This window comes from Copadichromis virginalis, linkage group LG1 (assembly GCF_057382275.1).
Source record: "Copadichromis virginalis isolate Kocher_CV1m ecotype Utaka linkage group LG1, C_Virginalis_male_GT1.1, whole genome shotgun sequence".
In the NCBI taxonomy this organism is placed as follows: domain Eukaryota; kingdom Metazoa; phylum Chordata; class Actinopteri; order Cichliformes; family Cichlidae; genus Copadichromis; species Copadichromis virginalis.
In genome coordinates this window covers 28,676,197-28,687,615 of record NC_140618.1, presented here as the reverse complement: position 1 = coordinate 28,687,615, position 11,419 = coordinate 28,676,197, and the positions used below count along the sequence as shown (strand labels likewise).

Genomic DNA, 11,419 nt, shown 5'->3' with positions numbered 1-11,419 from the left:
TCTTTGGTTAGAAGCTAAACAGGTGTTGTGTCTCCCCCTGGCGGTTGACTAGATTTATTACATCACTTAAGCTCAGCTTGACCCGGATCCAAAATCCTTAAACCCAGTGATTATATCCTGTAGGTCACGTTTTACTACAGTTTGGAAGAAATGGCGGACATGGATGAATTGTTCGGGAGCGATGGGGACAGCGACAACGACCAGCGAGGTAATGTTGCCCGAAACTCGTGGCTTATATTGTTTAATCATCAGTTTGTGCATTTAGATGAGTGCCGCGTTGTGCGCAGCTGCGTAGCAGAGGGGAGCTTTAACGCGAGAGTGAGGTGTGGAACGTTTCGCGGATGTTCGTTATATCGAGGCAGGCGTTAATAATGTTAATGTGTTTTAAACGTTGGCTTTAATGGAAACCATCGTGGAGTTCTTTTATCCTTCACCTAGTTTCACTTTTCTTTTTCTTTCTTATTTTCTTTTTCCTTTTAAAAAAAAATCGGTTTTCAGTGTTTGGATTCACGTGATGTGTCTGAGACGGAGGGCCATGGCTTAAGTTGTTTTGTTGCTGTGGTGCAGGATGTGATCAGCGCTCATGTTTTTTTTTTTAGCAGCACGACTGCAAATATACATTTTAAGACCTTAAAAAAACTTAATTCCCTTATGTCAAAATTAGAATTGTCTTCACGCACAAACTGGTGCAGCACCTAAGTTCACCTACATAATCTTTAATTTCCACAGACTTGCTACTAAAATGATTTTTACAGAAAGAAGAACAGTACGAGAAAACCGTATGACACTGTGTATTTCAGTACTCACTGTTGATACAGCCGTACATAAATAATATTGTGATTGCATCAGATAATCCCATACAAACAATTGTCAGATATAACAGTATTTGTTCAAAAAAGGTCTAAATATAATAATATGGGTATTATTCAGAGACATAAATATATTATGTCTGTATGAGACAAAGTGTGGAAAACCATCAAAGCACTTTGTTGTGTTGATGCTGAAATCTTCTAAAAAGTCTACAAAAAGGAGCTAACTGATATCATCTTTGCTTCTTTTTGTCCAAAAGTAGTTGATAATTGGAAGCTTTTTCTGGCATCACTCGTTTTTTCCATAGAAATACTGTGATTTTGTACCCCAAAGAGACTTAAGGTGGTTATAAATAAATAAATATTATTTCTTTTAAACAGGATTGCCCCCAGCCCTGCTTTGTTTGAACAAAACACTGGTATATGGAGAGTATGAGGATTTAAATAAGCTGAGCTTCACCTTTTTAGTCACACATTTGTAATGTGAGAGGAGTGAGTAACATCTGTTTGGCACTACAAACTAGAATAAATCGGACTGCTTTATCTCTTTGCAGAGTCTGGCTCCGGCTCTGGTTCAGAGTCGGAGCAGGAGAGGCCTCGTTCTGTCAGCAACGCTTCAGGCAGCGGCAGTGACAGCGAGAGGGAGCGGGATGATGATGATGACGAGTACGAAGGCCAGGAGGCCGGCAAGCCCAGCATGAATAAGGTGCATTTTGCAGACATCGTTCAGACAGCCGCCTAATCAGTCGTTCAGCTGTGAATTTAGCCACTGAAAATACTGCTTCAACTTCCACAGTGACCTCAGAGAATTGTATTCCTTTTGTAATGTTAATCTTGCATTGACTTGAGTTAATAAACTTTCAACCTACCTCAAACCATCTAGTATGTTTATCCCACAATGAAGGTGTCCTGTGTCTGCAGTAGAAGGACTGAGGCGTGCGTGTGTGTGTGTCTGTGTGACGATACAGTCATGAGCTGCATCTAAACGTACTCATGTGTCTTCTCCGTAACAGGAGCTGTTTGGAGACGACAGTGAGGATGAACAACACAGCGGAAGCGACAACCAGTCTGAGCGCTCGGGGAACCAGTCAGATGCCAGCATGCGCTCAGACCGCGGGGACAACGATCACTCCGACGCAGAGCAGCACAGCGGCTCGGACCGTGACCATCGAGATGAGGATGAAGACGAGGAGGATGGGGGTCACCGGTCGGACGGAGGAAGCCCGGCTGGCAGCGGGATGTCTGGCGGTGGGAGCCCTCGTTCTGACAGGGGCAGCGTTCGCTCAGACAGAAGGTACGACGTCTCACACAGGCTGCAGCTCACCGTTGTTTAACTGAGGTCGTTGATGGCACGGAGATCGGGATGCTAAAATATATCTTTTCCAGTTTGAGAAACGCAATCAGGTCTTTGATCTGTCATAAGGAAGTGGATGGGGGATTAAGTGACTTCCAGAGGAATAAAAATCAGAATATATGTTTACCGTGTTTGTTCTTATTCAGTATGCACAGCGATCCTGGGACTCCGCAGTCGGGCCCGGGCACACCGCACAGTGACGGCGAAGCTTCAGGGAGGGAGAACCAATCGGAAGATGAGAAGTGGGGCGGAGAAGCTAAGAGCGACCAGTCGGAGGACGAGGAGGAGAAACGCCACTACTCTGACGAAGAGGGAGAAAATTCTGATGATGAGGGACCGAGGAACAGGAAATCAGGTACAACCCCCAGGATCTGCCGCTGAGCCAGCCTCCAGGGTTAATCTTTTTACACAGTAAATTTCATGGATTGGGGCCATATGTGAACATTTTATCCCGAGCTTAAAACTCAGAGGTTAATATGAGATTAATTTTTCACACAGACTCTTTGCACGAGGCGATGAACTGTTTTCCTTTACTGTAAGATGTGCGTGGGTGTCCCGTGCCTCCACTATAAACGTGACATGTGGAAAATGATACATAAAATTTCTTGGTTTTGTTTTTCAGAGTCTGCAAAAGGAAGTGACAGCGAAGATGATTTCATAGGACGGAAACCCAAAGCGAAAGCCGCCTCCGATTCCGATTCAGACAGCGATGCTGAAACAAAACGTAAGCCCTAACCTTACTGGGTCAACGTAGCAGCAACGATTTGTCTTTTGTTTCTGCTGCTGAATTTGATATTTTTATGGTACTGAAAGTTATCCGTACTCTTCCGCAGCAAAGAAGGCCGCAGCAGATGACCTGTTCGGAGAAGCGGACGACATCTCTTCAGACAGCGATGCAGAGAAGCCCCCGACCCCGGGCCAGCCCCTGGTATGTGTCTGTTCTCTCACCCTCTGTTCTTCTCTGCACTCATCACACTTTTAAACGAGATCCAAAATCCCCTTTTTCTCTAAGCCTCTCTGAGCTGATCCCTATTGTCATGGGTCACTGGATTATACAGTGTTTGTTCACTTGTTCGTGTGTGTGTGTCTAGGATGCAGAGGATGGTATGGAGGGGGAGCAGGCAGAAGAGGAGCCTGCGCCTGAAACTCGTATTGAAGTAGAGATCCCAAAAGTCAGCACTGACTTGGGATCCGACCTTTATTTTGTCAAGTTGCCCAATTTCCTGTCTGTGGAGCCCAGGTCAGAGCATGTGCAGTGTGGATAGATGGAAAAATTATTTTCACTTGATGATAAGATAATTAGATGTTCTTTGACGCTGTCTTTTCTTTTTCTTTTTTTCCCTTTTAGGCCGTTTGATCCTCAGTACTATGAGGATGAATTTGAGGATGAAGAAATGCTGGATGAAGAGGGGCGGACCAGGCTCAAACTGAAGGTCTGTGTAGATTGGAAATGACGGATGACAGATTTTATTTATTTAGATTTTTTTCCTACGTCACCTGATGTTCATCATCTTCTCCCCACAGGTGGAGAACACAATCCGGTGGAGAGCGAAGAGAGACGAGGAGGGAAATGAAACCCGAGAGAGCAATGCGCGCATTGTCAAATGGTCCGACGGCAGGTGTGTGTTACGTCAGGCTGGATGCCGCGGGGTGCGACACTGCGATCAGGACATAACTCTGTACTTGGCACGCTTTTCAGTCTCCCATTCTTTCCACAGCATGTCCCTCCACCTGGGGAACGAAGTGTTCGATGTTTACAAAGCTCCACTCCAAGGAGACCACAATCACCTTTTCATCCGACAGGGCACCGGGCTGCAGGGACAGGCCGTGTTCAAAACCAAACTCACTTTCAGGTAATGCACTAACATGCCAGTGTGGCTTTGGTAACAGGCTGCTGTTTCCTTTTAGGCACAGACTGAGAGTTGCGAGGGAGACTCCTCCTCCGTCTGGCTCCCTGACAGTAGAATATGTTCTCAACAAACTCCGGGCTACCTCTGCAAACAACAACAACAGCAGCCACAATGGCACCCTTCATTCAGGCTCCATTTAGAAATGTACTGAATGCTTTAAGTCCCCGGATCACCTTGTGCAAGCTGCACAGGTTTCTCCCAGTAAGAACTGTTTAAGCTTCTTAGCGCCCCCCCCCATCCACCTGAATGTTCTGTCTTTCACCCCACATGGGTCTATGAGGGCAAACCTGCCTCAGTGTGCAACAGGCCTCCGTGTTCCCAAACAGAACATTATTACAGTTTGTTCCCTTGGAGCATTAACATTTGAGTTTTGATTAGGATTAGAACTGCTCAGCGTGCAGATGGTTACAATGCTTTTATTTTCCTTTTAAAAGCACCTTTAACTCTTTTAAAGCCAGAAAATTCACATTTAAAAAAAAAAAAAAAATGTGAGCACCTAAAGAACATACTGTATGACAAGACTTCTTCATTCACGAGGTCATTTGATACGACAGTGAACTTAAGGTTACAGATAAATACATTTTCTTAAATAAGCCAAACAGACACATGACTCTGTCATTCACAGCTTCGAGTGGTCTCAGCATCGTGAGTGATTTGTGTTAAATTTAATGCATTTTTAATAAATGCATAGATTATATTTGTGGTGATATTTTCATAAGTCATCATTAAATGAGGGAGCTGAGGCCAGCAGTTAATGTTTGTATTGTAAGAACATTGTTGGGGATCTAATAACGTGAGACACTCGACAACAACAGATGTCTTTGGTGAAGTCAAACGAACACAGTGTGTTCTTTTAATCAAGCAGACATAATTGATGAATTTGTTACGTCATACCTGGCTTAGAATTGGGGGCTTTTTAATGCGCCAGCATTGTTTACATCCATGTACGCCTACTTAATGAGACCACATTTACACTCAACAGCCAGTTTGCTAGGTACATCTTGCTAGTACTGGATTAGACCTCTTTTTGCCATCAGAGCTACTTTAATTCTTTGTGGCAGAGATTCAACAAGGTGCTGGAAACATTCCTCTGAGATTTTGGTCTGTATTGACCTGACAGCTTGAGATGAGTTGAGCTTTGTGACATGGTGTGTTATGCTGCTGGAAGGAGCCATTAAAAGATGGGTACCCTATAGTGTTAAGGGACTGGGCACGGTCAGCAGCAGTAGTAAATAGGCTTTGGTGTTGTGATGCACAGTTGGTACTCTATGGGGTACACGTGCGCCCAACCCCTTTACACCACCACCAGTAGCGCCTTGAACTTTTGATATAAGGCCAGATGGATCCATGCTTTCATGAATTTAATGCCAAATTCTGAACCTGCCATCTGAATGTCACAGGAGAAATCTGGACTCATCAGATCAGGCAGTGTTTTTGTCTTCTGTTGCTCAATTTTGGTGAACCCAGGTGAATTGTAGCCTCTGGTTTCTATTCTTAGCTCACAGGAGCGGCACCCAGCGTGGTCTTTTGCTGCTGTAGCTGCTGCTTACAGGTTTTTATGTGATATTCGTTCAAAGATGCTCTTCTGCATATTTTCTCTTTTTATAAACTTTCCCAGTAAACTCTGGAGATGGTTATGTGGGAAATATCCAGCAGATCAACACTTTGTGAAATAGTCAGGCAGCCCGTGTGGCACCAACAACCATATCACATTCAGAGTTCCCCTCAGATCACCTTTCTTACTCATTCTGATGCTCAGATTGAACTTCAGTAGGTCATCTTGACCATGCTCTGAGTTGCTGCCACGTGATTGGCTGATCATATATTTCTATTAGGGAACAGTCAAACAGGTGTACATAAGAAAATGGCACATTTTGTTTTATTTTTTATTGTGTTTTATTTAATCCACACCTGCTCTCAGTGCTTGTTGCTGTGTAGCCGTGAATCATTGTGAACAGAGATTCCACAGCAGCAGAGTGGGAGTCTCTTTCTTATTAGCAAGACATCACAAAATAACATCAGAGGTTCTCAGTGCAACTTTTAATCTCTATGTGGAGCTCATGGAAATGTGTGAAAGCACAGGGCAACATAAAGACCAGCATGTACCTAATGCTGCATGACCTAATAAAGATGACAGTTAGCTATAAATTAGCTTGTGCTTTAGTTTCCTTCTGCATTACTGGCAGGGATATGCTTAACATGCCCTGTGTGCAATGTGTTTGCCCAAGATAAAAATAAAGCGTGCGATATTAAAAACTCCACAAGGTAGATTTAATGAGTGTGGGCTAAAACAGGTTTGGCAGTCGATACTGTGTTTTTCTTTCTGCCTGTTTGCAACACAGAGGTGTGATCTATGTGTTAAAGAAGAAAAGGGAAAAAATGTGTGAAAACCTCCCACTCTTAAGAGATTCACTTTTATGAAGACGTACTGGGGAAATGTTATTATTCAGGTTGTTTTTTTCTGCACTTCCAGACCCCACTCCACAGACAGCGCCACCCACAGGAAGATGACCCTGTCTCTGGCTGACCGCTGCTCAAAGACACAGAAGATCAGAATCCTTCCCATGGCTGGACGAGATCCCGAGTCCCATCGCAATGAAATGATCAAGGTAGCACGAGCCGTCCGGTGTGGGAATTCTTTTGTTACCACAGAGACCGGAAGAGTGAGATGAGGTCAGCTGTTGACAGGCACCATGGCTGCTTACATAATAATATAACCTGACATGCTTGCATAATGTGGTCACGCAGTGGCGAGTGAAATGGAAACTGAGTCAACCAGTCTAGAGTTCTGGTGATGCGTTTACTGTCGGCTCGAGAAAGACTGCAGATTACATTGTTCTTCACTGTGCAGCATTAGCTTAAAATGGCTTTTAAAACATATAAACATTTGTCTCTTTGTATTTTAAACACTCGTGTCCTGCATGATGACGTCTAATGTGCGTCAGTGGGGATTGTGCGAGTTTGAATAATTAACAATAGACGCCCAAATACTAGACATCAATTACGCTTCCCCCATTGTTTGTAGTCAGTACTCCCAGTTGGTGGTTCTTAAGTTATCATAATTACAGTTCAACAGCAACAAGGGTCCGTGCCTTTATACAAGTGTATGCCAGTCTCACATTTCCACAGAATGTGGATTTCAGGTGTAATTTCAGTACACTTCATAGGTCCTTCCCTCTGTTGTGCCTCAAACAGCCCAAACAGGCTGTTTCAGTACCAGCAGCTGAAATCAGACATCTGTTAGATGTGGTAGGAGCAGCTAAAATGTAGTAGATGTGGAAAAGGGTGGTAATTGGCGACAGAAATCCTTAAGCTTGCACTAAAGTACAAAAAACACACCAGTAGCCCACAGCACAGTCTTTGTTTATAGGTTTTAAATGTCTTTTAAGTTTCCACAGTTTCTAATCGCTTCTGCAGTGTCATAATTCTGACACTGATCTAGCCTTTGGGCAGACAGTCAAAGCTAATCATAATGGGAGCTTCAGTAGCTGCGCAATGTGTAGATTTCTAGAGCAATGGTGGGCAGAGGGGGCCACAGGTTGTCGTGTACCCACATTAACTGCCCACTCCTGCTCTAAAGCCCATGGGGTGTTGAAGCTGTGGCTCTGGAGATCCATGCAGGAAAAATGGATAAGGAATGCTTTGCTTTACCACCAACACTGCTGGCTTTAGTCAAAATCAAATTGAAACTTTATTTTATTTGCTTTCACTTTATTTTTATTTTTTTTAAGATATTAGACTGTTATATTTTTTATTTACTATCAAAGTAGCCTCCTTTTGATTGGATTCAGGTAGGACTCAAAGTAAACAGCATTGCTTTTAGTTACCCAAGTCAAGCTTCTGTTTCAAAGTATGCTGAAACAAGCTAATGGATTTTTTTTTTTCCCCTCTCTTCACAATTGTTTCATTGTTGGTAATAAAAATAAGAACATGATAAATGAATTTGATTAGATTAGAAAACACAGTATTATTGTAATGAAAATGCAAAGTTAAAGCACAAAATACTAATGATCATGAAGAGTAGTCACATGTGGTAAAAGATTTGAAGTATTTAGATATATTAGTAATACTGATGGGCTAAGTTATACACAGTAGACACTTTATTCTGTGAAAGCTGGGAAATTCTTTTGCCACCGCAAACATATGGCAGGTAGCTTAAATAAGTAGGAACATCAAGACTTAAATATGCTTTTTGAGGGTTCAAGAATTGCTTAAAAACGGCTCTTTTGATAGTAAGGTTTGCTATAGACATATTGTAGATGCCTAATAATGTTCAGACTGAGTAAGCGTGTGTTCCTGTTTAAAGTTAAAGGTTATTGAAGCACATTTTTGACTAACTGGCACTAGCTGATTGTCAAACTTAAAATGGGCAGGAGGGCAAATGTTTTAGAAAGTAATTACCCTTTCTCTCGTTTGTCCTTACTCTGCCTGCAGTTGTCCTTTTATTATAGGACAGCTAATTCTGTTTATTCCAGTGAGGAATTGTCATGTTATAGGAATAACAGAACAACAAGCAGGGTAAATGTACTTTAGAGCAAAAACGAATAATAGGCTCATTTCTTATTGTTTTTTTCCAACAAGGCCAGCTTATTGCTTTAAAGGGAAATTAATTAGACTTTTCCCACACCTAACATAAAAAGCGACCTTTTTTCTCAGTGTGTTTGGGGAAAAACAATTAACAACTAAGCAGCTAGAAATTAAATGCCTTGAAATGATTTTTGTATAAATTCGCCACTCGGGTCTGTCTTGGCAGAAAGAGGAGGAGCGGCTGCGAGCCTCCATCCGCAGGGAGTCCCAGCAGAGGAGGATAAGGGAGAAGCAGCATCAGAGAGGCCTGAGCAGTAGCTACCTGGAGCCCGATCGCTATGACGACGAGGAAGAGGGCGAGGAGGCGATCAGCCTTGCAGCCATCAAGAGCAAGTATAAGGGTGGAAGTGGCCTGAGAGGTGAGGATGACTGCGTTTCACATTGACTGCTGTCGTTTTGTTTCTATAATTTTTTTTTCCTCGTATGTTGAGACGTGTTTGGGAGTTACAGAGGCCTGATGCACACGCTCTTCTCTTTCTGCCTCACGTACAGAGGAGCGAGCCAGGATCTACTCATCAGACAGTGATGAAGGTTCTGATGACGATAAAGCCCAGAGGCTGATGAAGGCTAAGAAGTTGGACAGTGACGAGGTAGGTGCAGTGATGTGGTTGACAGACAGGGGGCGGTGTGAGGCTGGACACCGTGTAGAAAAAAAGCCAACTTTTCTCATTATCCTTTGTAACTAAGAAGGACAGCAAAAGCTAGACTCTTCAGAGCAGGAAAGCTTTTCTGCACTCACTGTTGAAGTGTAACTGAACGCTGTATGTACTCCTGTCACAGGAGGGCGAGGGATCAGGCAAGAGAAAGGCAGAAGATGACGAGGAAACGGGCACCAAAAAGGCAAAGAAGTATGTCATCAGCGACGAAGAAGACGAGGAAGACGACGACGAATAATTCATCTTCCCTTATCATTCCACTGTATTATCAGTGCTCAGCCCGCATGGCATATAAACAGCCATATTTTTTGTATATTTTCTTATGACCTGTTTGTGGGTGGCTGTGTCTGTGTGTTTGCTTGTTTATGTTGTGTACAGAAGAGGTGAGAAATAAAACAAAAAACGGTGGTTTTATGTAACCAAAGCTTCTCGAGGCCTCTTCATCTTTTTAACACCATGAATCATATATATATGAATCACGCTGTTGCGATGTTATGAAACAAACTGTTACGTTTCGAGGGGAGGCTGTTAATGGCATAATTGCTGTGGGCTGCCGAAAGATTAAGTTAATGGCATAGAAGCAGCATCTGCCATTTCTGTTCCTCTCCCTCATGTACACACATAATTGACCAGTGTTTTCAGTGCGCTGGTTTAGAGGTGGTGGGGTTTTTTGGTTTTGTTTTGGGTTTTTTGCAGTTCGTGTGAATGTTTCAGGAAAGAACCGGGGAGTGTAGTGTTGTCAGAGGAGGAGACGATGCCAAAACCCACCTGATAGAAGACACAAGAGATTAGAGGATTTGGGGTTTGAGACAAAGGAGCTGTAGTTCTGTGGGAGAAGATCCCCCCCCCCCCCCCCTCAATAACCTGCCTGCAGAGGAAGGAGTAGGAATATCTACTTCTTCCTGTACAAGCAGCTGTAGGAAGTCCCAAGCTTTCACTGGCACCCCCTCTGATATTCTAACCCATGCCATTGCTACACCTCTGCTAAACATCCAGCCCTTATAGGGCCTGCTAATAGATACCCTTTTAAATTGTCAACCATAGATCGGTGCCATTATTATTGCCAAATCGTCACAGTTTCAACTGTCAGGACACCAAGGGTTTTAGAAGATGTGAAACCTCACAGGAACCCTGCAGACTTGAATTACATAGTCATATAAACAAAGAAAACATTTTAAATCTCATATTAAAGTGAGATATGACAGCCTGCCTGCAGCTAAATGCTGTAAAAGAAACACTAATTAGTGTTACTATTAGCAAGCTAACCTGGCTTATTATTCTCCAAACTGCATAAACAACCTGTTTGCTTCACTGAGCAATGTGCAGGTTGAGACCAACACAGGCAGCTGCAGCCACTATAACAGTGAAGCATCACTTCAGTTGATTCATGACAGAACCTCTTGAAACATTTACGGCATTTTAGGGTTTTTTTTCTTACATAATTATTTGGCAAATTATATATTTGCCAATGTACTACTAGAGCCTATCTATGATAACCAAGCTTGTTAACTTATTATATAAGTTTTTGTATAAATAAATAAATAAATAAAATTTTATTTATATAGCACCTTTCAAGACAGAATCACAAAGTGCTGCACATAAGATTACAAGTCATAAAAAGATTTAAGGTTCACACTCCCTTGCTTCCTACCAGAGTCCTCAAAGACACAAAAGACTCTTCCTGTGGAGTTGTCTGCTTCCCCCAACTTCCTTACTAGACCCCCAGCATTTGTCTTACTGTATGAGTGTGAGACATGTTAAAATCCAGTGGCACCAAGGTATCATACAATAAAATAATGTGATTAATGCATAAGTAAAAGAAATTCCTATACATGCCCCTTCCTGATTTCTTATGTTTTAACATGTTTGTTACACTTACATGTTTCCAATTTCAAATGTTAACACAGATGATCAGAGTAAATACAGATTGTAGTTTTTTAAATGATGATTTCGTTTAGTTTGGGGAAACAGCTCTCCAACTTTACCTCATGTAGAAAAAGTCATTTCCTTCTAAACCTAATAAGTGGTTTTGTCATCTAGCAAGAACTGCAGTCAAGCATTTGCAATAACTAATAAAAAAAAAAGCACTTGGGACAATTGTGT

General features: G+C 42.5%; 1 protein-coding gene across 1 annotated transcript; it reads left to right on the top strand.

Moving 5' to 3' along the window:
* Positions 1 to 112: 112 nt before the first annotated feature.
* On the top strand, positions 113 to 9,740 carry leo1 (LEO1 homolog, Paf1/RNA polymerase II complex component). Its single transcript, XM_085458117.1, has 14 exons — positions 113 to 208; positions 1,364 to 1,515; positions 1,823 to 2,103; positions 2,310 to 2,518; positions 2,786 to 2,887; positions 2,997 to 3,091; positions 3,255 to 3,403; positions 3,512 to 3,596; positions 3,688 to 3,782; positions 3,882 to 4,016; positions 6,547 to 6,682; positions 8,827 to 9,019; positions 9,153 to 9,250; positions 9,441 to 9,740. Exons 1-14 carry the CDS (start codon positions 151 to 153, stop codon positions 9,552 to 9,554), a joined length of 1,902 nt encoding a protein of 633 aa, XP_085314243.1. The 5' UTR covers positions 113 to 150; the 3' UTR covers positions 9,555 to 9,740.
* The last annotated feature ends 1,679 nt before the right edge of the window (positions 9,741 to 11,419 follow it).